Raw genomic sequence first — 25,010 nt, forward strand, 5'->3', positions numbered from 1 at the left:
CCCTTCAGGAAGTTGGTGGACTCCAGAAGAAATTTCTACAGCATTTTCCCCAAACAGGAAACAAAATCTCACAGCTGTACACTGTTCTCTTAAATTGGCCATCACAAAATGTGAAGTTCAAGCAAAACTGCTTTTGTGAAAAAATTGACTGTGACCAGAGAGAATCTTCCCAGAGACGCCACTGAGTGCACTGACTCGGAGTGAGCTGCTTGATTCTCGCCTAGCAGAAAAAATACTACAAAAGCTGTGTCACCCTGCTTTGGGGGTTGATGGGGAACACCTCTTATACTGAAAATAATCTAAACAACGCAGGTGCGTGTTCACCAATGTTGCTGTTGCAGAATCAATCTCACACAATGTGTCCATTAACAAAAAGATTTTTTAAATGTGACACAAAAATATAATGGGATATTCTCCAGTCAGAAAATAACATTCTGATATAATCTAAAGCACAAACCATGGAAACATACTAAGTAAATCAGATACAAATGAGTAAATATTATATGGTCCCACTTATATGAAATATCTCGAAGAGGCAAACATATTGAGACAAAACTGCATTAGTGTTCATCAGTAATTAGGGAGAGAGGAAACAGAATTTTTGTCTAACCAGTTGACATCAAGTGGATTCCAACTCAGGGAACCCATGTGTGTTTTTATGGTAATAAAAAAATATTTGAAAATGGATAGTTGTGTTATAAAACATGGTTGGTGTAATTAATCTCACTGAATTATTTACACAAAAATGGTTGAAATAATATTTTGTTATATATACACATTTTTAAGTTATTGTTTGGATTCATATACATTTATTTGTTACTATCTTACACATTGTGATATTGCACTTTCTTTAAAATATAACTAAATTAACACTTTACAAAAAATTATCATCTTGTTAGTCACCATTTAACTCATCTTATTAATTTAACAAATCCTTCTCAACGCAGTTTCTCAAGCAGATCAGCACAAAGGCAAGATACAAACCTTAAAAACAAAAACATCAGTTCTGTCATGCTTATTTTTGGAGGCAGTACATTCTTCATTTAGATCCATGCATCCACTAAGTCACTGAATTGTATCACATCAAGTTCATTAAAAAAATGAACACCAACCAAAAAATAAACACAAAACTCACAAGAATTTAAACTTTGTGAAGGTAGGAATTTTGTGCTCACTCCTATGGCTCCACTCAAGAGAACAGTGCCTGGTACAGTGAGGCACTCAAAATATATTTTTCACGAATATTCCTCTCAGACTCACACAAAAACTACGCATAGGGCTTTTTCTGTTTTTTTCCAAGGGGGGAAAAAAGCTATGCATAATAGCACTTTCAGAGATAAACACTGTATAGTAAGCATTAGTCCTTTGAACACAGATAAAAAGTAAAAATATAAATTCAATGTCTAGTTGGTGTGGATCATCTTTTAGGGGTAAAATTTACTTTCCTCAAGAAAGCAAACGTAGCAGTCCAAAGGGAGTGCAGCAAACAGAAGAGCAGGAGGATGGAAGCTTTCTGGAGCCATCACTACTTGCCCACAAATAAGCCAACAACTTACATGATCATTATAAAGGGTTGTTTTTAAATTTGCCTTTTAGCCCAGGTAGTCAAATGTTTGTGCGGTTTTTAACTCATGTCAAATCTGTACAATATTCTGTCTCTGCAGACTCTAAACAAACTACACCACTGCATCCGTTAATAATAAACCTTTCTCCTTTGCATGGTTAACAGACCCTCAACTAAAAGGGCATGAGGAAATGGGGGAAAAGGGAAAGTGATTAGTTTTCAGGTGGGTTAAAATAATCAGACATCCATGCCTTACCTTATTAGCACGAATCTGCTTGTAAATATCTGTTTGCTGTCGAATTCGATATTCCAAGTCAGACACGTGAGCCTGAAGCCAGTTCCAGCGGCTAACAATGGCTGCTCGGTCTGCAGCCCATTTCCATTCTGACCTCCGCCTCCTAGAATGAAATACAAGAGTAGCAATAACATATATTAAAGTGGGGGGTGGGGTGTTAAAACAACAAAGCAGCTTATACAGACTAACTCTAGTGCCAAAAAAAAATCTAAGACTTCTATCATCAAAGGGCACATATGTAGATGAAACCCTTCACACAGACTTACCAGACAATAGGCGGAGTTGCCTTGTGTTATTCTGTTCCCATAACAAGTAATTTCTTAGAAGGTAAATACTGTTTTCTAATTTGAAATAAAAAGTCCACCAACAGAGAAATTATGAAGAAAGTCTGATGGGAACTTGCAGATATCAAGAGATAGATATCAAAACTATATGGAAAGGTAGGTATAGTTAAGGCAGTGTAGAACTGATACAAAGATAGATTAAAACGTCCAATAGGGTTCAGAAGTTCACAACCTCAAACCAAACCAAACTCAATGCCACCAAATCAATTCTAACATCCCTTTAAGACAAGAGTAAAATTGCCGGTGGGTTTCCAAGGCTTACAAATCTCTACAGAAGCAGAAAGGTTCATGTCTCACTAGGAGCAGCTGACAGCTTCACACGGCTGACCTTACAACTAACGACCCCAACATGCACTCCCTCTATGGCAGAGGCTCCTTTACAGAGGGTTCACAACCTCCTAGAACTGGACACTTATGAGACAGCACTCTGATCACTGGGGACAGATAAACTATACGATACATAACACTGAAATCCAACTCACTTCATGAAGAAGTAAATTCAGGTTTTTTTCTGTCCATATTTCATAATGCTATCTTTTCTAACTCCATAATATAAAAAGTCAATATTAGAACACTGAAGAATGTTTTAGGAACTTTGAGCAGGAAAGCATTTTAAAAATAAGACCCTTCAGGCCCCCCCCCCAAAAGACAGCAGCATAAAATAAAGATCCAATAAGTAAACAGTAAGCTATTTTGTACATATACAAAATATTTGTAACACATAAGTAAAGATACAGATAAAAATTCTTCCTGATATAACAAATTGTACAAAGACCACAAGAAAGACAACAAATGAACAAATAGGATACTTACACAGGAGAAGCCAAAACGGCCAACAAATACATGGTATGCTAAGTCTTATTAGAATTTTGTTAAAATGATTAACACCGTGTAAAAAACTCAGGTGTCGTTTCAAGGTTGGAAAAATCCAAATTCTGTTAAGACAAAGCAATAGTCACTCATGCTTTACTTATTGATATCAATAAAATCTAGCACCACTACTTTTGAGGAACTTAAAAGTATTTAGCTAGAAAAAAATGTGCACATCCAACTCTCATTAAAGTATGAGGGGGTACTCCCCTGACCAAAAAAACACACCCAGATGTGATGTGAGGAGGACAGTGCATTTGGAATTTGTTCTACCAAGTCAGACTGTTAGTCAAACTTTCTATTTAGAGGTTTTGAAAAGATTGCCTAACAGTATGAGGCAAAAAATGCCTGATTTGTGTGGCAGACATAGGACTGGTTTCTAATTAAAGAGAGAAATTCATTAATTTTATAAATACTTAAGATCAAAGTAGCAAGGTTGTTTCAAGTTTCATAATCATCAATTCTGCAAAAATCTCTTGATTTTGAAAATTCCCTTCAATCCTAAAGCTACTAAACCAGTTCCCAGTCTATGAATCATTCCTGGGCTAGGCTACTGCAATAGCTTCCTTAGCTAATGTCCCTACCCCATCACAGCTAAGCACATTGCTTTTCCTTAATAAATGGTCCTTTTCCAACCTATTTCTTTCAGTTGCTCTACTTCTCAAATCCTGAATCTTCAAGGAAACACTGCAGTACAAGAAGAGTCAACTATTGTATAGGACTAATTAAAATCCAAAAGGTGATAAATACAAATTCATTTTAAATTTTAAAAAAACCCACACTGGCTAGCCAAAATAAATCTTAATGACAAAAAGCTAAGCAAAAGAAAGCTGATTTCCATCACTAAGGGAAGTTTTGGGGCCCCTTCCTCTACCTTAGTCACCCTTGGTGGACAAAGAACACTGGCAGCCCTCAAGTCCTTAGCCTTCTCCCAACAGTGTTTCAGAACATCCCACATGCTGAATTGTCAGAAAGGGTAAAATGTGTTATCTCTGAATTTAACCAAACTGCTTCTTGCTTAAAATCAACACACACACGTAGCCAAAGCACTTTAAATATTTGTTTCAAAATTAGAGAATACAAAAGGAAAAGAAAATTAATTTTTTGAAGAAAATTATTTAACGCATTCAGTTCATAAGAACTTTTTTTCTGTTGGTACTAATAAACAACTTTTTTAGCTTTTCCTAAAATCCCAGGTAAAGGGGCCTACACAGGCATTTTCCTAAATATCTGTACAACAGCAACTCTCTAGGTAACTGTTTTGGAGACTGGCTGATTAAAACGCAGCAGTAATACAGGAATACTAGAAATCCTCAACCTATGAACAGGCTTTAAAGCCTACAAATATATTGTCAGACATACGAAAAAAAGTGTTTTCCATTGAAAGTAAACATGCTGCTATTCCATAATGTTGCAAAGACCTGACGGTGTGTGTTGGTGTGTGGGTAGGAGGGGGGAGTAAAGGAAAGTCCCACCCTAAATGCAGTACCTAAAAAGTATCCTGTGTTGAAATTGTGAGCAAATATGGCAGAAAGCAGTGCTAGCAAATGTGAGAGGTGCAGTTTGACAACTCCAGGATGAGCTGTGAGTTGCCAGAATTCTCACAAAACATTATCACAAGAGTAAAAGGCTTCACCATCTTAACCGCCCCTCTCCACCCCTCTTTATTAACACAACTAGCCACAGAAGCTGTTTACCAGGTTTCCCTCCTAGTATTAAAATTGTGAATGAATTACTCTGATAACATGAGGCTTAAAACCAGAGAAGATATGAATATAACGATCATTCAGATGATGCTTAATGTTAAATGCTGAAAAAGAACACCAAGTTCCTGGATAGTGGGAAATGGTTAATGTGCCCAGCTGCTTAGGCTCAAGTTAAAAGAGGGATACCTTGAAAAGCGAAGGCCTGTTAGTCTACTAGGCCATGAAAACCCTATAGAGCACAGCTGTACTCCAACCCACTCGAGCTTGCCATGGTATGGAACTGGCTCAAATACAATTACTTTTTTTAAAAAAGAACACGAGTAAGGAATGAAACTTAATGATGACTTGGTTTCTAATTTGGTCGGGAGCAGTGCAGAATCTGAGTCCTGAGATTATAGGAGCTGATGCATTTTCTAAGTTTTAAAAATAAATTATTAAAACTTTTAAATAAAGGGGGCTCCCGAAAGTTTGATTTGTCATTATTTATTAATTGCATTTCCTCAGAAAATTTTAAAGACTGCTTGTATTTTGCTCATTTCCAGAACTTTTTAATTGAAGTTTTTCTGCTTATACATGTTATAAAAGAAATTCTTAAACACTGTGGTTTTGTTATCAAAACATAGCACTGACATTTCTTTGTGATTATTACATGAATAAATTTTAATGTTGACTGTTTTGTAACATTATTTTTCTTAATAGGTTTCTTTTAAGGCTGTGTGACCAAATCCAAACTCAGTCCACTGTCAGTCTATTCTATTTTATAACAACCATATATAGAATTTGCAAGGCTGTGCATGTTTCCAGTAATGGATTAGCTCATTATTCTCCTAGGGAGCAGCGGCTAAGGCTTGAACCACTAACCATGGGATTAGCAATCCAAGTGTCACTAGGGCTCTTCATTCAGTCATTCTTTTTATATGGTTAATAGAAAGCTAGGAGCCCTGGTGATGCAAACCAGAAGACTGGTGGTTTAAACCTACCAGAAACTTCATGGGAGAAAGGCGTGGTCTTCTGCTTCCATGATTAATAATTCCAAAAAAATTAATCGCCATTAAATTGGTTGACTCAATAATCCAGTCAGACAGGGTAGAATGCCCCCCCACCCCACCCCCCAACCTTGCAAGGTTTTCAAAACTGTAAATCTTCATACAGGAACAGAAAGCCTCCTCTTTCTCGAGTGGGTTTAAACTGCTGACTTTGCAACTAGCAGTCCAATGCATACAACATATGCACAACTTACAAGATTCTGCTGGGTCCAAGAATATACTGCATTTTCATTAACAAAAACATGTTCTCCTAAAATGGTATTTTAAACATGCTTCCCATAGGCATATTTAAACCACAGTGAGAAGTGTTTTTCCTCACAAATTCAGGGTTTCACTTACATCATGCTAGTTAAGGTGTCAAACAAAAATTGGAATTGTGTCTGCTCTAAGTTCCTTAAAATCATCTTGAATGGTACTGTTAGTGGAAATATTTTATTAGAAGAGGACAAACCGGTCAACAAGGGACTTTCATGGATGATTTAACAAATGTGGGGACTGAGAGCTCTTAAAATAAACAAGAAATCATATACTGAATCCTCAAAGGTGTCATTGAGACAGCATTTTCTCCTGCACATAATAGGTAATGACATGAACCACTTAACTCATAGATGGCCATCATTAATTTTGTTTGAAGAGCTAAATATGTAATTTCTGCTAACACAGAAAGTGAAAAATAAGAACTTGTAACACGATGTTCTTTAAGGTCAACTCTTTGATAGTCAATAAAAGATTATTAAAATGTCAACTCTTTGTACTCTACAAACTATCTTCAGTGCTGAAGCACTGCCAGAGCAGAACAAACACCATGAGGGATACTTACCGTATATACTCATGTATAAGCCGAGTTTCTCAGCACATAAAATGTGCTGGAAAACTGGGGTTCAGCTTACACACGGGTCTGTAGTACCCCAGGGAGATGTAACATCTCCCCGGTTTCCTCCGCTGTTCATTCTAAGCCCAGCTGACACTGCTGGGCTTTGAATGTTTGTTTACTCACATCTAACCAATCAGCGCTGTCCTATGATGTGGACAGTTCCAATTCGCAGAAGCACCAGTAGTGATTCACTTACACAGGCAGCTGAACTGGTAAGGATGCATCTGTGGCAGCGCTCCGCCTCTTCCCTCTTTTCTCTGTGTTAATTCACATCCTGCATTTACCACCTTAGGCTTATACTCGAGTCAATCAGTTTTTCTGGTTTCCCAGGTAATAATTAGGTACCTCGGCTTAAATTCGGGTCAGCTTATATTCGAGTATATACAGCACTTCTCAGAGAGAAACTAGCTAAAACTGAGCCATCTAACTCAAACTCACCAGATGCATTGCCATTGAGTTGGCTTTGACTTATAGCATGCCTTATAGGACAGTGTAGAACAGCTCCTTTGAGTTGTCAAAGTTTCCAATCAAATGGGGAGCTTTTTCCCCCCTGCCGTTTGGATATTTATAACACCATTCTCAGCCCACACAAAATTACCAAATTAAAACTTAGCTTGCTATATTTGATCAAACATTTCATTTATTCATCCCTAAAGTGATGGTTGGAACTGCTTTTTGGTGAAGTGTGATATTAACTGGTAATAAAGATTTTGCAGGCCTTATAAAGGCCTGTGGCCAGATGTTCTCCATCCCTACTTTGAATCTTCACAAGAGCAAAGAGCCTATCTTTTTCTAATGAACTGCTGACCTTGCGGTTAGCAGCCCAGTGCCTAGCTCAATAGAGTTCCTGAGTTATCTAAAAGTAACATCAAAAGCTAGGAAGTGAACCATAACCACCACTTGACTTAATGCTATCTCTAATTAAGTCACCTAGTTCTATTCCAAGCTGGGAATCAAATGGGGATGGGAGATTACACTTCTCACCCTGATTTATAAATTTTTAAAAGCTTATTTTAAGTAGCAACATAAACGCTAGAAAAATCTGAATGGGAGTAATTCCATTTTAAATTCTGATTTGTCCTATATATAGTTCTATAGTTCTTTCCTTTTATATAAACAAGGATTCTTTCTATTAACAAACTAAAAAGGAAATGATTGTCAACAAGTTATGAAGTCACACAGTACTATACTTATCTAAATTGAAAGACAAAGAGTTGCACATTTCCAAGTTTACAAGAAAGTTTGAGACCCCTACATTCTATAATTTCCATGTTACTTAAATAATATATGAAATACAAATATGTAAATCAATACAGTAAGACTGAGGTAATCCAAGAATGTATCTGTGGCCCACAAGCCAGGTTTCAAGGACAGGAATAGAAAAATCTTCAAATAACTGAGATAAAATATACACACAAGCATTCACTACCCAGCTCCAAACTAGCATGACAAAACCAAGGCAAGAAGATAGGTTCAACTGGAGGCCTGACTTTGACTTACTTTAGATAATGACCTAGAGTAAACTGACTACTGCCTCATCACCTATCAGGTAGAATGAACAGTCATATCAGCCTCATGGTGTTGTGCTATTAGGTAAGATGATATAATGCTAACTTCAAAGAACATAAATACAGGGGGCCTCAAGAAACTCCTCTACAAGTGAATTTAAAAGATAAATGAATTTTCCCACAAACTTTTAACACAACCCCCCCCCCAAAAAAAAATCTTAGCTTCCAAATCCACATTTTAAGAGGCACTAAGGCAGTCGTTCTCAACCCTCCTAATGCCATGACCCTTTAATACAGTTCCTCGTGTTGTGGTGACCCCAACCATAAATTTATTTTCATTGCTACTTCCTAACTGTAATTTTGCTACTGTTATGAGTCGGGCAACCCATGTGAAAAGGCCATTCGACCCCAAAGGGACCACAACTCACAGGTTTAGAATCGCTGCACTAAAGCAACCAAACTGATGTGAAGGGGCGTGGATGTAGTGGAGACCCCACACCCACCTGTGAGATAACTGGACAGTTTCTCACAGAAGCAATGACAAATCTAGGGTGCAGTATGGCACTGAGGAACCACATAACTATCCTCTAGTTCTTTATTATTTCCAACCCTTATTTACTAATATGGTATTTGTTTTACCTCATTAATCATCTTAGATTTGCGTTCTGTTCACTTGGATATTTAACAATTCAGTTCATTTAAGTCAAGATAGAAAACCCATCAGAAACAGTAACAGGAGTAATGGGTCCCTGAGGGTAACACTGATGGCTGCATAACCCCACTCAATGGGACCCGACAACAGAGTTGAATGTGAATGGATAAACTGTACTGTGCAATATAAGCATTCCCCCCACCCCCCAAAAAAACTGTCATAGGAGGAAAAATGGAATAAGGGTTTCTGGGAGGTATGAGAAGGGTAGAGCAGAAAAGGGAGCGGATATCAAGGAGTTCACGAAAGAAAATGTTTTGAAATGGATTGTGGTAGCAATTGTACACTGCTTGATGTGATTTAACTGTAAGAACTCCCAATAAAATGATTTTTTTAAAGTAACACTAAGGTAGAAGAGAAGAAATAGAGATGAAAATAAATTCAGAAGAAACAGCAACGATTCTAAACCTGTGGGTCGCGACCCCTTTGGGGGAGGGAGGTGCCAAACAACCTTTTCACAGGGGTTGCCCCATTCATAACAGTAGCAAAATTACAGTGATAAAGTAGCTACAAAAATAGTGCTATGGTTGGGGGGGTCACCACATGAGGTACTGTATGAAAGGGTCGCGGTATGCGGAAGGTTGAGAACCACTGTGATACAGACTATGTCGGTGCTTTTTGTAGCAACAGGAGGCCACGTCCTGAGAGACTTTGTGAGCCTTGTGCATGATTTTATATTCACCCTTTAAAGCCATTCTACAATAGCAAAAGCAGTCTTTTAGGCTAGACATACCAGCTAATTCAAAATTATTAGCAACATTTACAGATTAAAAAATAAGGGGAGGGCACACAAACTGTCTAATGCCAAATAGCCCACATGTTTCAGCAGTAAACTAAAACCAAGAAAAAACACATTGATGAGAAAGTTTCTATCTATCATTCTAACTGGCTTACATTAGCTTTCTAGAGAGAATTGTGGTGATAAGAAGCAAATGTACCAGCCAATTCTGAACTTCCAATAAATCCTCACAGGACTCTGGGGACTGTACATTTAACCCTTTTGTTTTATGGCTTACATTGAAATGAGATTTATATATTTAGGAAGGTAGTGCACACAAGCATCAAACTCACCATAACCTGGTCCCTCTCTGCCCCACCTTCAACTTAAATATTTAAGGACCTATTATTTACTAAGGACTACAGGATACAATAAATAAGAACTCTGGTATTAATAAATAATCATGCCAAATGTATTAAGACATAATAACTTGCACAGCAAATTTGGGTTGAGGTATCAGGAAAGACATTTCTGTGATTTAAACTGAGCCCACACAGAATAAATTAGGACGTGGATAAGTAAACTGGCAAGGGTGGGGAAAGGTGAGAAGATGTGGGGGTCGTGGTGCATCCTAGGAAGAAGAATGAGCATGGCAAAGAGGAGATCACTCAACGTACCAGGGGAGGACACTATTTGACCCCAGGATATAGTTAGGTAATGGTCAGGTGACAGAGAACCCTGTAATCTATGTTGATAGAATGAAACAATATAATTAATTCTACTTTTCTCCATATCCTGCCATTTAACTCAGACTTTTGGAAATAAAAAATGTCCAGTATATGCTAAAACAAAATGAATTTCTATTAACTTGAACCAACATCAACTCTTGGCTAATGTGATGTATATTAACTACTCCTCCCCAGTCCCAAGGGTTACTTTGAGGTCAAGCTCTAATATTGTATCAAAAAACAACTTACTTTATTACTATGTCATTTCTAGATATATCCTTCATCTAGGTCTGTACACTTCTCTCTCACACACACAGCAGACTTTTTATACCATGTTCAAAAAGCAATCTGGAATTCTCAAGGTTGTATTCCTCTTAAATGCTTTGCAAACAAAGTTTGAGTAACAAAAAAATAAGTCTGAATGAGTAAGATTAGGTTTGAGGTACATGGGGTAGGCTGCCCAACAAAATTCTTGTAGAATAGCCCTTGCTACCCTTAGAGAAAGAGTAAGAGGTTGGCAGTTCAAAGTCATCAGTCAATCTGTGGAACTACATGCTTGAGGCTACCCACTCCCGTAAAGATCACTGGAAACTATGTGGAGGTCGCTGTGAGTTAAAATTGACTCCACGGCAGTGAGGTAAATACACACCCTCAAAAATACTTTTAGATGGCAATCTGACACATCTGTGTCTGTCAAATTTCCTAGGCTGTTCCAGCTGATTTGTCTAAACAATCCAGGGGGGGGCTCCAATAGCAGATTCCTACATTTTATCCTGGATTATCATTTTTAATTGACAGGAGAGCATTGAACAATTTTTTTTTTCTGAATAGGGAGCAGTAAGGCAAGTATGTTTGGGAACCTATGGTCTAAATCATGATCAAGAAAGAAACACACTTTCCATCTGATTACTACATGTCAAAAGTGTAATCAATTTCTGGTTTTCCCTCTTTCCAATTTATTTGTTTAAGAAACAGGTCATTTGCCTTTAGAATTTTCCACATTGTGACCTATGCTGATTACATCCCTGTTACAACATCCACATTTATTAACTTTACAAATGAAATCTCTAAAGTCACATTGATAAAATTACTTTTTCTGTGCTCAGCATTAATTTATATTTTAATTTTTATACATTCAAGACTTAGATATTAAATACACCCCATCTTAAAAAATTTATTTAAAGTACTAAAAAACTTGTTGGAATGTCCTTATGCCTCAACTTTTTCACTGAACATGGTGAAAATACACACTATAATTCTGCCAAGCAAAATAACCCACTGTCATTGAGTACTTTCCAACTTATGGCAACCCTGTGTGAGAGAGAACAGCTCCCTAAGATGTGAAGCTGAAAATCCTGATAGGGGCAGATCTTCTCATATTTGCCAAAGAACAGCTGGTGGGTTTGAACCACGTTTGTTTTGTGGTTAACAAGCCCACTTGGAACCAAGTATGCCACGTAAGCAATGAAATAATTCTCCCACACCCTGTCAGCTATACTCAGGTCTGTCAGTCACGCACTAAACTATGATCAATCTCCAACCTGAAAGCATACAGGAGTATCTTCTATCTCCAAACCTCATCTCCTTCCTCTAAATCGCTCGTGGTGACTCAGATCCCACATTTCATTATCCACTGCATTCCTTCATGCTTAGCTTTAATATTCTCTTGTTATCTGAAAATTCTTTAATGACTTCCAAGTCACATAACACATGATTTATTTATCTTCTACCAGTTTATCTATACCTCCTCATGGCATTTCCAGATGTTTGGACTGAAAGTGAATTTCAATAGTGTCCACACAGATGTAGGTCACAAAGAATTAAGAAGATATATAAACAAGATGATACATGCCAATGGCATGTCCTGCTTAATTTGTGAACTTTTAGAATATACATAACTAAATCCTGATTCAGAATCCCTTACAACACACGAACGGTTTAATGGAAAAAAATATAGCGTGACAAAGGTTAAATGTGGCTTATAGTTTTTCTTGGCTGGCTGTAGAGCTGGACATGGAATTTGGTCATGAAGATTTAAAATAACACTGGCTTAGTTACGGTGACTTTTTTTTTAATGGGACTCTGGTATGTTTCGAGAATAAGCAAAAAACAATAGTCAGTATTGAAAGGATGTGTTATTCAAAACACTGCTACTCCAAGAGTAGCTTTCCTAGAGAGAACCAATGAATTTGTCTACAGAGCCCACCAGTTTAGAACCTTCAAGAATCAAGCTAAGGTTAAAATACATAGATTACATAATGTGATATGAAACTCCTCTTTCAAATAGCTAAATAATCCATTAATCCAAAAGCTGTAACTTACAAAGTATTAAGATTAGTCATTATTTGTTCCAACTCATGCTTACATCCAGGACAGTTCACAAAGTCAGGAAACCTAGTATAAGCAGCTGAAGCCCAGACGCCATGGTGGGTTACCAGTTGGGCTGCCTGCTCCACCACAGAGTTAACAGCCCCCAAAACCCTACCGAGCAGTTCAACTCCGTCATATACGGTGTCTCCATGAGTCCACTTGATGGCAACGGACTTGAGGTTTTATTGTAAGCACCAAGAAGCATTGGTGGTGTGATTAAGTGTGGTGATGCTAAACTAAATGCCAAAAGTGTGACTCCCACTGCACCTGACTGGAGGCAGCATGCTGCAGAAATGGCACAATCCTACTTTCCCCTGTGCAGTTTCTATGAGCTGGAATCACCTTGAGGGCAGGTGGGAACAACTGTAAGCAAACTATGACTTAGAAGTATCCTACAGGCATCACAACTTAAACTGAAAGGGGGGGGGATAGGAATCTTTGTGTTTCTTCACCATTCCTCAATCCATCCACAGCCCTAGGCTTCACCTTAAAGAGTAAATAAGCAGACCAATAAAGTAAAAGGAGATTCAAGCATGTTTTACTCCTCAAGGAGTGCTCCTTAAAAAAAAACCATTTTATTGGGGGCTCGTACAATTCTTATCACAATCCATACATAGATCCATTGTGTCAAGCACATCTGTGCATTTGTTGCCATCATCATTCTCAAAACATTTGCCTTCTACTTGAGCCCTTAATATCGGCTGCTCATTTCCCCCCTCCCTCATGAAACCTTCATAATTCATAAATTATTATTTTGTCATATCTTACGCTGTCCAACGTCTCTCCCCGCCCTCTTCTCTGCTGTCCATCCCCCATGGAGAAGGCTATAGGTAGATTCTTGTCATCGGTTCCCTCTTTCCACCCCACCTTCCCTCCACCCTCCAGGCATCACCACTGTCACCACTGGTCCTGAATTCCCTGTATTTCCCGTTTCTATCTGTACCAATGTACATCCTCCAGATTTGTAGGGTAGAATTGGGATCATGGGGGGGGGGGGGCGGGGATTAGGAAAGTTTTATGTTTCATCGTTGCTACCCTGCACCCTGACTGGCTCATCTCCTCCCCACAACCCTTCAGTAAGAGGGTGCCTAATTGCCTACTGATGGACTTTGAGTCTCCACTCGGCACTCACCCACATTTACAATGAAAAGATTTTTTGTTCTATGATGCTTGATACCTGATCCCTTCGACAGCTAGTGGTCACACAGGCTGCTGTGCTTCTTCCATGTGGGCTTTGTTGCTTCTGAACTAGATGGCTACTTGTTTATCTTCAAGCCTTTAAGACCCCAGACACTTTATCTTTTGATAGCAGGGCAACATCAGCTTTCTTCACCACATTTGCTTATGCACACATTTGTCTTCATTGATCGTATCAGGAAGGTGGGCACCCACTGATTCTTCCATGCGGGCTTTGATGCTTCCCGGCTAGATGGCCGCTTGTTTATCTTCAAGTCAAGGAGCGCTCCTTCTAGCTGTTGTTCTAAGAGAAATCTTTGTATTTGGCCTGTCAAACAAAACTTTTACAAGCTACTAGAAGAATCAAAGAAGTTTTGATTGCCCTTTAGGGCCAAAGTGATATGGAATTGACTTGAAGGCTGTGAGTAGTCTAGTACTGGCCTCAACAGCCACAACCCCCCACCCCATGGACAGAATAGGAGCATGCCCATGATACCAGGCAAGCCCAGAAGCACGTGTACAAATGGCGCCAGCAATTCTAACAACGTGAGTTCAGGGGAAGAATGACTGCACTAGGTAGGTCTCCCCCATTTTTCTCAACTCTCACTGGCTTTCCAACTCATAGAATGCCCCAGTGGGTTTCTGAGATGTTAACTGTTTTTGAGAGTAGAAATCTTTCTAGTATCTTGCAGACCCAGGTTTTCAGGCATACACCCTGGCCCCGGACCTGCCCCACCACCCCCAAGTACTGCACTGAAGTGGGAGAAAGATGTGACGGTCTGTAAATATTTACAGCCTTAGACACCCTATGGGGCAGTTCTCCTGAGGGTTGCAATCAGTCAGAACCTACCGTACATACTCGAATATAAGCCAATCCAAGTATAAGCCGAAGTACCTAAATATTACCTGGGAAACCGGAAAAACTGATTGACTCGAGTAGAAGCCAAGGGTGGAAATTGCAGAAACTATTGGTGAGTTTCAATAGTCAAAACAAATGAAAATAAAATTACTAAAAATTGAGATATCAGTAAGGTAATATAGTTAAATATTTATTTTAAATAAAAAACACAAAGGACAAGTCATTTAACATTGGTACACCAGTATAGTAAGTGGAAAATAGGTTCCACAAAAACAATAAGGTATCAACAATGATACCTTCAGAGTACTAGTCTTTGAGCTCAATCAGCAACCAAGCTAAAATGTAAAGAGTTAAAGTCCTTCAAAACTGGATTCCTCCTGGATATCATCCATATCCCAATGCAGAGCTTCAGCTGGTGTGAGGTCATCATAGACGCTGTCCTCACTGAGATCGCCGTCATCACCATCACTGCTGTCATTTTCATACAAAGCGCAGTCTTCACTGCCATCCATAGCATTCCTAATACTACATTTCTGGAAGGCACATCACACCATGTCTTCTGGAATGTCTTCCCATGCATCTCGAACCCACTTTGCTATTAATTCTATGTCAGGCTTCATGAGATTTCCTCCTTTTGTTAGTCGGGCTTGACCAGATGACATCCATTCATGCCTCATCCTTCACACACTATCTTTAAAAGGCATATTCAAAGATACATCCAGAGGCTACAGTACAGATGTAAGCCCACTTGGAATAACGGCTAAAGTAACTTTACTAGATTTTGCCAATTGTTTTATGTCATCCAATAAGTGGGCTCTGAACATATCCCAAACAAGTAATGATGGCTTTTTCTTGAAGGCTGCTCCTAGTCCTCGGTTCCAAATTTCTTCCAGTCATTTTTCTGTTCTGTCTTCATCCATCTAGCCTTTAACATGTGCACGCACAGTAATCCTTGGTAGGAAAAAAATTGATCTTTTTAGGCAAGGTCTTTCTTTTAAAAATAATGACAGGACACAGCTTAGTTCCATTAGCCAAACATGATAGAACAACTGTAAAGTGTTGTTTTTCATTTCCTGTGGTTTTGAAAAAAATGTTTTCTTCTCCTACACTTGCCACAGTCTATTGCTTGGAAGATCAAAAGTCATGGCAGTTTCATCCATATTCCCAATAAATGCCAGATCATAATTATAAATCCTTCTTTGTTTTATAATAAATGACAGGAATGACATAATTTTTTCTTCAAGGTCTTGTGGCAATTTCTGGGAAATCTTTGTTCTTTGTCTCAAACATAGGCCAAACCTATTCATGAAGCGGGTACACCATCCTGCTGACGCAGCAAACTTTTCAATGCCTGGTGCTTTATTTTGTCATCCTTAGCCATTTGTAGAGCACATATGCGGATTCCTATGCGTGTTACGCTGTAACCATTTTGACGGCACTCTATAACCCATTTATGCAATTCACTCTCTAGAGCCCCATAAAAATACATTAAACCACAACAAGCTTTTTTAGCTTTTGGAATCTGTTTCAAGTCAGCCTTCATTTTCCGCCACTCTCTCACTTGCTTTTCGTCAACACAGAATTCCCTACTTGCAATACTGTTATTGCTCTCTTCTGCTCTTGACACAACCTTCATTTTGAAACCAGCCTCATATGACCAGAATTTTTATTTTGGTTCAAGAGTATCCATTTCTAATAGGATAAAAAACAAGACTTTGAAAAAAAAACTTTCATGGTAATGCTCCCCCCCCACCCCCCGCGACGTTAGCCAGGAGGGGGGGCGGGGAGTCCGGCGGGCAGGGGATGCAGGATGTGAATTAAAACAGAGAAAAGAGGGGAGAGAAGGAGCGCAGCCAGACACATCCTTACCAGGTCAGCTGCCAGTATAATTGAATAAATACTGATGCTTCTGCGAACTGGAGCCGTTGACGTCATAGGACAGCTTTGATTGGTTAGACGTGAGTAAACAAACATTCAAAGCCCTGCAGTGGCAGCAGGGCTTTGAATGAACAGTAGAGAAAGGGCAATCACACGCAAGATAATGGGCGGTGGTCCCCTTACCTGGTGTTGCACCTTGCTGGGGTACCACTGACCCGTGTATAAGCCGAAACCCAGTTTTTCAGCACATTTTCTGTGCTGAAAAACTCGGCTTATACACAAGTATATACGGTAATGGAAATAACTAGCAAGGTCACAAATCAAACCTTATGCAAGATCCAATGTCCAATTCCTAGTATCATCCTTTGACCTAGAAAGCAGTCCCTTATACAGTTGCTCAATTTTCTCCTTACAATTCTTTATTTGCCTTTCAAAATAGATTCACCTATTTTTCCTTTCCTGACTGCTCCTTTAAAAATTCTATCTACAGAGATTGCTCTATCTTTTTTGTTTACACTAAATTTCAATCGGTCTTTCCAGTTTCATGGTTATAAATATCATCGATATTTCTCTCAAATTCCTATGTCTACCAGCCTGCACAACATCTTAACTTGAATGTCTAATAACAATCTTAAATTGGAGTCACTAATTCTTCTTCTCCCTTCCTGCCAACACAAATCTGCTTCAACGAATGAGTCTTCCCATTTAACATTTCTTTCTTGGGGAGGAAAGTTTACTATTTTAGCCAACTGGAATAGGGACCTTTTCAGATTCTGCTCCTTCTCACTCAATTTCAACTCTTCTCCCTCACAGATTCAGTTCCATACTCAACCAGCAAATTGCACTGGCTGTACCTGCAAACTATATCCAGTTGTCAAATCCTTGTCACCTTACTGTCACTACTTTGGCTAAAATTGACTAAATTAATTCTGGAACCGCCTAAATTGTCTCCTGGTTGTCCCCCTTGACCTCATGCAGAGTATTCAAATGAACAGAGCAGAATGAAATGCAAGAGTTATGCTGAAAGTAAGCTCCTCTACTAAAGGGACAACTAACTAATAATACATGAACATTGGAATGAAAGAAGTTAAGCATTGTCTCTCTAGTTAGCTGTTAGGAAGTTACTTATCACTAAATCAAAGAGTTCTTGAACTTTGAACTATTTATTTACCAGTCCGTCTATTAAGAACAGACATACAGAATCACCTTGGGTACAGGTATAGGCTTTAAACAACTCAATATTTTATACCAGAACACCCACCCAACTAAGACCAAAAAACTCCAAGTTCACAGGCATCATCTAGTTGATTCCAACTCATAGTGACTCTTTAGGACAGAGTAGAACTGTCTCTGAGACTAAATCTGTATGGTAGCAAAAAAAGTCTTCTTTCACCCGCAGTGCAGTTGATGGTTTTGAACTGCTGACCTTGTGGTTTACAGCCCAGCATATAAACTACTATGTTACCACGGCTTATAACAAAACAATCTAGGTCTTCATACTGTCAAGAGAATTGTTTGTGAACTAAGATAAAAAAAAAACCTATACTACCTTCAGGACCAGGGGTGTGAGGGGCGATGCTGGGAGAGTGGAGGGTGAGTGGGTTGGAAAGGGGAATTGATTACAGGGATCCACATGTGACCTCCTCCCAGGGAGATGGACGTGAGAGAAGGGGGGAAGGGAGACTCCGGATAGGGCAAGATATGACAAAATAACAATCTGTGGATTATCAAGGGCTCATGAGGGAGGGGGGAGCGGGAAGGGAGGGAAAAAAAAGAGGACCGGAATGCGGAGGGCTTAAGTGGAGAGCAAATGCTTTGAGAGTGATTAGGGCAAAGAATGTACAGATGTGCTTTATACAATTGATGTATGTTTATGTGTGGATTGTGATAAGAGCTGTATGAGCCCCTAATAAAATGTAAAAAAAGAAAATGATTAGGGCAAAGAATATACAGATGTGCTTTATACAATTGATGTATGTATATGTATGAATTGTGATAAAATGTTTTTTAAAAAAAAATCTATCCTAATGTTCTTTGCAGACAACTATCAAGTTCCCCACAGTAATTCTACATTGTTACCATTCAACATTTTGTTATATTCCTATAAGTGTCTCTTTACATGCAAATTAAGAAACCCATTCTAATAGGGGTATTAGAATAGGAAAAGGGAGGTGATTAATCCCTGTTAAACCAGGTAATGACTGATAGCAGACACTCAGATGAGTGGGCAAATAATGAAGATTCTCAAAACAAAGATGAAAAATACCATGGTTTGTCATTAGAAAATGAATTAAGCATTTTACGAGGAATGCTAATTTCTTATCAGAAGGAGTTTCTGAATTACATCACACACCAAGATATGTCAGAAGCCGTTTAGAGCATTTCTTTCTTTTGGGGGCCTCTCTTTTTGATGGAAGCGCTCTAAAGATCTGTCCTGGTTAAATGTTCATCTCAACAGGATTAAATACTGAAGGTCACTAATTACATTTGCTCAGGGTTTGTTATACAATTTTTAAAAACACATTTTATTGGGGGTTCATACAACTCTTATCACAATCCATATATCCATCTATCCATTGTGTCAAGCACATTTGTTGCCATCATCATTCTCAAAACAATTTCTTTCTACTTGAACCCTTGGTATCAGCTCATTTTTCCCTCCCTCCCAAGCCCTTGATAATTGATTTTTTTTCCAATGTCTTACACTCTACAATGTCTCCCTTTACCCACTTTTCTGTTGTTCATCTCCCAGGGAGGGGGCTATATGTATATCATGATCAGTTTCCTCCTTCCCAACTTTCCCTTACCCTCCTGGTATCCCTCTCATTATTGGTCCTGAAGGATGTATCTGTCCTAGATCCCCTGTGTTTCCAGCTCTGATCTGTACCAGTGTACATTCTCTGGTAGAGCAAGACTTGTATGGTATAATTGGAATAATGATATTGGGGAGAGGAACATTAAGAAATAGAGGAAATGTTGTAAGTTTCATTAGATGACAATTTTTTATCAGGAAGGCAGAATTTTTTTAAAGTAGCAAAGGGGGTTAAAGCACTTTTTCCCCTTTCTGTACTCAGAAGAGAATATAGAGCAAAACTAGTTCCAGTGGATTGTTACTGAAAGCTAAACAGAAATTTCAGGGGGAAAATGAGATGAAGATAAATTTACAGAAATATATAAAATACAGATTTGGAGATAACTTGTATGTAATTTCAAACAATATTACAAAAATTTACTATAGTGTAAATATCAAAGGTTATTAGCAGAGCACTCTGGAAGAGGTAGAAATGCTACACCAACTGAACTGGAAGACATGGTGCAGTTTTCAAAGTGGTTTCTCGGTCATCACTGAGGGGTAGTCAGAGACAGCTTTAAGAAGAGGCTGACTACAGATAGTAGGCAAATTGCCACAGAACAGCCACAGAACAGCAAGAGATAGGTCTTCAGGGTGAGAAACTAAGACAGGACCAATTTTATTCATATCACATGTAGATTACTTTTAGAGCTCATACATGGCTAATTTAAATATCACAGAATAGGAAGATTGCAGAAAACATGCCTCTTACAGATTAAGCCTAATGGCAGAGCAAATTACTTACTAGACCTGAATTTCCCTACTCTCAACTAAGAGGACTAGCTTTTTTCATCTTTAAAAATAATAATTTTTAAATTGTGCTTTAGATAAAAGTTCACGGAACAAATGCAAGTGAGTTTCCCGTTGATAGTTACCATGAAGTGTTCCATAACCCTGATATCACTGCTGGATTGTGTACTCTTCCCAGCCCTCCCATCTCTACATTCGAGCAAATGCTGTCCTTTGATTTCATATAACAGGTTATTTTAAGAACACTTTTATTTATTTTATGGGGTAGAGAACTTTTTCCCACACAATTAAGTATTTAGCACAATCAGAGCTAGAAATGGTTCTGCATACAATATTTCCAAAAGGAAACAGATATAAAGAAAAATTTACTCAACTATTAGAACGCTTTTTATTAAGATGCAAAACATTAAAAGATCAGAAATAGTAACTTGTAATTCATTTTCATCTTGTGGATGACTCTTTCCTGTTCAGCCTTTAGCCTTCACTGATTAGTAAGCACAGTGAATTCCTAACTTCACCATAGAGAAAAAGTTCTCATTAATCGTTTTTCAACATCTTGTCAATTCTCTAATACGGTACAAAATTTTATATAACAGCGAGTACAGGTTGCATCTCTTGTGCTCTTGCATAGCTTTGGTCCTAGGGAATCATTTTATATGCAGAACAAAACTCTATAAACTCATAGCTTCTAAAGGAATACTCAGAAATATTATTTTAAATGGCCAGCCTAAATAATCAGCAATAATATGGTACTAATACTTAACATGGCATTTTCCAAAGCGTGAATTTATTGGGGGTGAGGGTAGGGGGTTGTTATGGTAGTTTTAAAACATTACTGCTAATTCTTTGGCCCTCCTATTGGGAGGTGGTCACTTCACTCAGTAGAATACAGTGAGGACTTCCTAGGCTAGGCTATAAATGAACAAACCTACTTGTTTGTTGCAGGCACACAGACACCACCTAAGAGGCCAGACAACCCTCAGGGTGCCATGCTAAAGAAGTCGCAGATAGGTACTCGGCCAATGTTTCCAGCTTAATTGTTTAGCCATCCCAGCCTAGGTACCAGACATATAAGTGAAGAAGTCTTCTTAAAAGGAGACCGTCTAACTTCAGTTTTTAGGTCCATCCTTTGCATCTTCCTAGCTGAGGCCCTAGACATTCTGTGAAAGGGAGACAAGCCATTCTCATTGTATTTCTGAGCTATCGAATCTTTTGAGGTTAAAATGGCTGCTGTTTCATGCCATAAACAGCAATAAACAGAAAGTCATTATTTTATGAAAGTAAGCATTGCATACTTTGTTGTCTGCTGTTGTTAGGTACCATCAAATCAGTTTATCTCATAGTGACCCTATATACATCGGAATGAAATGGCAACTCTACACATGGGCTTCTCTAGACCAAATACAGAGAAATCAAACTGACTACCACATGTGTGGGAAAAGAATATAGAGAAGTTCATTATCACCAGGTTCTAAGTGCAGGTGGAAGCTGAAGAAAATGACACAAGTTCATGAAGGCCAGAATATATTCCATCTGAATACAGGTAATACCTCAAGAATACACTTGCCTCATTGAGCACCCAACCTGAGGAGCTGTGGGAGGACATGAAGAACGTCCTTTATAAAGAAATCAAAAGTCATTGAAAGAAGAAAAGATCAAAATAAATAAATAAAATAAATTAAATTTTAAAAAGAAAGAAGAAAAGATCAAAGTGGAGTCAGAGGAGACTCTGAAACTTGATCTAAAGTGTAGAGTAGGTGAGGCTAATGGAAGAAATAATGAAGTGAAAGTGTCAAACAACTTCAAAGGGAAGCTAGAGAAGACAAAGCCAAATAGTAAAGTTAAATGTGCAAAGATCTAGAGACTTGTTTGTGGCTAATACTTTTCGTAAAGCTTCAAATTCTTCAGTACCACTAGTTCTTTGCTCATATGCTAGATCTTAAAATGGTGGCACGTCAATTAGATCTTTTTTGATACAGCGACTGTTTTTTCCATCTTTTTACTTATTTTTAACAGTTTTATTAGCATATAATTCCACCTATCTCTTTCCATCTTTTGATACATCGTTCAATATTTTGTCCATAAAATCTTTCAATATAGCAGCCCTAAGGCAAACAAACTGATGTGAAGGGGCGTGGATGTAGTGGAGACCCTACACCCACCTGGAAGATAACTGGACAGTTGCTCTCCGAAGGGCCACACAGGGAATCCAACATTTGTCATACCTTCTGGAGGTGTGATCTCTACACCACTCTTGGCTCTTAAAGATGCTGAGATCACACCCCCTGCTTCTCAGTGCACTCATGTTATACTCAACACAATGGCAGGCCTTCTTACCAGCATATTTTGGCCTTTCCAATCAAAAATCTCTTATGTGATCTACAATAATCCTGAATTTCATACACCTATTGCTGTGACCATTTTGGAGGGCAGTACTGCTAACAAATAGGAATTAGTTACTATTAGTTAAAATAGCTGTCAGGAATTATATACTATAGCTGAGAGGAGAAATTAAACTATTTCTGGAGTGGTTTAGGAAAAGGCCTAGGTGATTTAAGATTAGCAGGAGGCCACTGCCAACTGGGAACCTATTGCCAGAGTCCTCGGATCACATATGCATAAATAAGATACAGTTCAGGGTTAGAGAACACATTATTACATTTAAATGAAATGTGAACACAACATGTAACTCCCACTGAATGGTCTTTCCCTACATGGGTCTGGTGAGGAGGTGTGGGAAGATACCAGTAGGATTCACCTGTAATAGTGAACAAGATTCCCTGCAATGTCGTCCTGCTGCATATAAAGGGAGTGCACTGAGAAGCAGGGGGTGTGATCTCAGCTCCTTCAAGAGCCAGGAGTGGAGTGTGTACTAAACCCACCTACCACCGAGTGAGACATACACTTTATGAGTTCTGTGGGACACTGCAAAGATTCACAGAACCCGGAGACTTGAGGAAATATACTCAAGGTTGGGTGTGGCGAGAATGGAACACTCTTCTTACCTTGCAAGAGTTGGACTTTGGGGGTTTCTTTCATCTCCAACTTCTTGGGAGTAGTTAGGTAATGATTCTTATAAAAGAAATTACCATAAAATAAAAACCTATTGAAATGTTTCAACAAGCTGATGATACACTGGAAGCACTTTACTCGTCTATGCCAAGAAAGCTGAAAGACAGCTACTTGGTCAACTGACTTTAAGAGATCCGTATTTGTGCCCATTACCAAAAAAAAAAAAAAAGTGATTCGACAGCATACTCAAACTACAGAACAGTATCATTGATATCACACACAGTAAAATTTTGCTGAAGATAATCCATCGATGATTCACTGACCAGGAGTTACCAGAAAGAATCGCGCCTGGTTCAGAAGAACACATGGAACAAGGGATAGTATTGCTGATGTCAGAAGGATCCTGATTGAAAGCAGAGAATATCAGAAAGAGCTTTACTTGTGTTTTATTGATTAGGCTGAGGCATTCAACTGAGTGAATCATACAAACTATGAACAGCCTTGAGAAGAATAGGAATCCCAAATGTGCTCATATGGAACTTGGACATGGATCAAGATGCAGTTGCGCAAACAGAACAAGGGAATACTGTTTGATTTAAAATAAAGAACGATGTATGACAGGGTTGTATTCTCTCATTTATTCAATCTGTATGCTAAGCAAATAATCAGAGAAGTTGGTTCTGAGGAAAAGAATGTGGCATCAGGGTCAGAGGACTACTTATTAACAATCTGTGATATGCAAGTGACACAACCTGAAAATGAGTACTTGAGGCACGTCCCGATGAAGATAAAAATTCTCACAGCTGCATCAATAGGTATCTGGACATTCTTGAACGTGTCCCCTGGTCTGTGTATGGCGAAAGCTTCGCGGGTTACACCATAAATTGAATTGTTTTTGTTAGGTGCCATCGAGTTGGTTCCAATTCATAGCAGCAAAGGACAGAACCACCCACCCACCCCCACATAAAATAGCAAAAGTATACTGTAGCCAGAGATCAATCTTTGTAAACATTACATGAAAGCCCACATCCTATAGATAACTTATAGTATACTCTCATTTTTATAAAGTATAATTTTAAGCAAAAGTAAGTATAATTTTTCAGTTAAACCATTATATGACTCAACAAAGAAAACGGCATGTAAAGAATTCAATATCACAGATAGAAAGTTGTTGGTTTGGGCAATGGTGTTGCACGGGGTATTTGTTTTGCTATAAAATAGAGGCCAGTAACAGTGTCTCAAACCCAAGAGTACAATGAAAATGAAGTAAATATGCATTCATGTTGCAAAGCTAAATTGAGCATGCCTAAGAGTTGGTGAGAGATCCTTTAATGAATTGGAATTTGACCAAAGGGAATGGGGATCAGGAGAAATCATATACACTGCCATACACTGTAAACATCTGTAGCAGAAGAACATACAAATAAAACGCTGGGGAGCACTACTTGCACTTTAGCAAAAACTAGTTTTTTTAAAATGCACCAAACTAGAAACAACCCCAAACTTTACTGCCAAGTCGATGCCAGATTCACATCAACCATCTAAGACAGAGTAAAACCACCCTTGTGTACAGAACTATAAAGGCTACTTAAGCGAACATAATTATGGAAAATTCATTTATAAAAAGTGTAACTGACCTCACGCTACAAATATTAAGGTTAAATTACATTAATAAAGTAATTTTTAAAAGGATGCCATTCAAACCAAAGTTTAATATCGAATATTGCTAGGTTTCAGGGAAGCACTGATAAA

General features: G+C 38.5%; 1 protein-coding gene across 6 annotated transcripts in view; it reads right to left on the reverse strand.

Annotated features, from left to right (window-relative positions):
- The window catches only part of KANSL1 (KAT8 regulatory NSL complex subunit 1), a 190,886-nt gene that overhangs the window by 56,764 nt on the left and 109,112 nt on the right, over positions 1-25,010 (reverse strand). For all 6 annotated transcript variants that reach the window (XM_075562014.1, XM_075562016.1, XM_075562018.1 and 3 more), the window contains one exon: positions 1,821-1,962. In XM_075562014.1, the coding sequence (XP_075418129.1) occupies positions 1,821-1,962 (142 nt within the window). The remainder of the gene's footprint in view (positions 1-1,820; positions 1,963-25,010) is intronic.

Source organism: Tenrec ecaudatus, chromosome 10, assembly GCF_050624435.1.
Source record: "Tenrec ecaudatus isolate mTenEca1 chromosome 10, mTenEca1.hap1, whole genome shotgun sequence".
Classification (NCBI taxonomy): domain Eukaryota; kingdom Metazoa; phylum Chordata; class Mammalia; order Afrosoricida; family Tenrecidae; genus Tenrec; species Tenrec ecaudatus.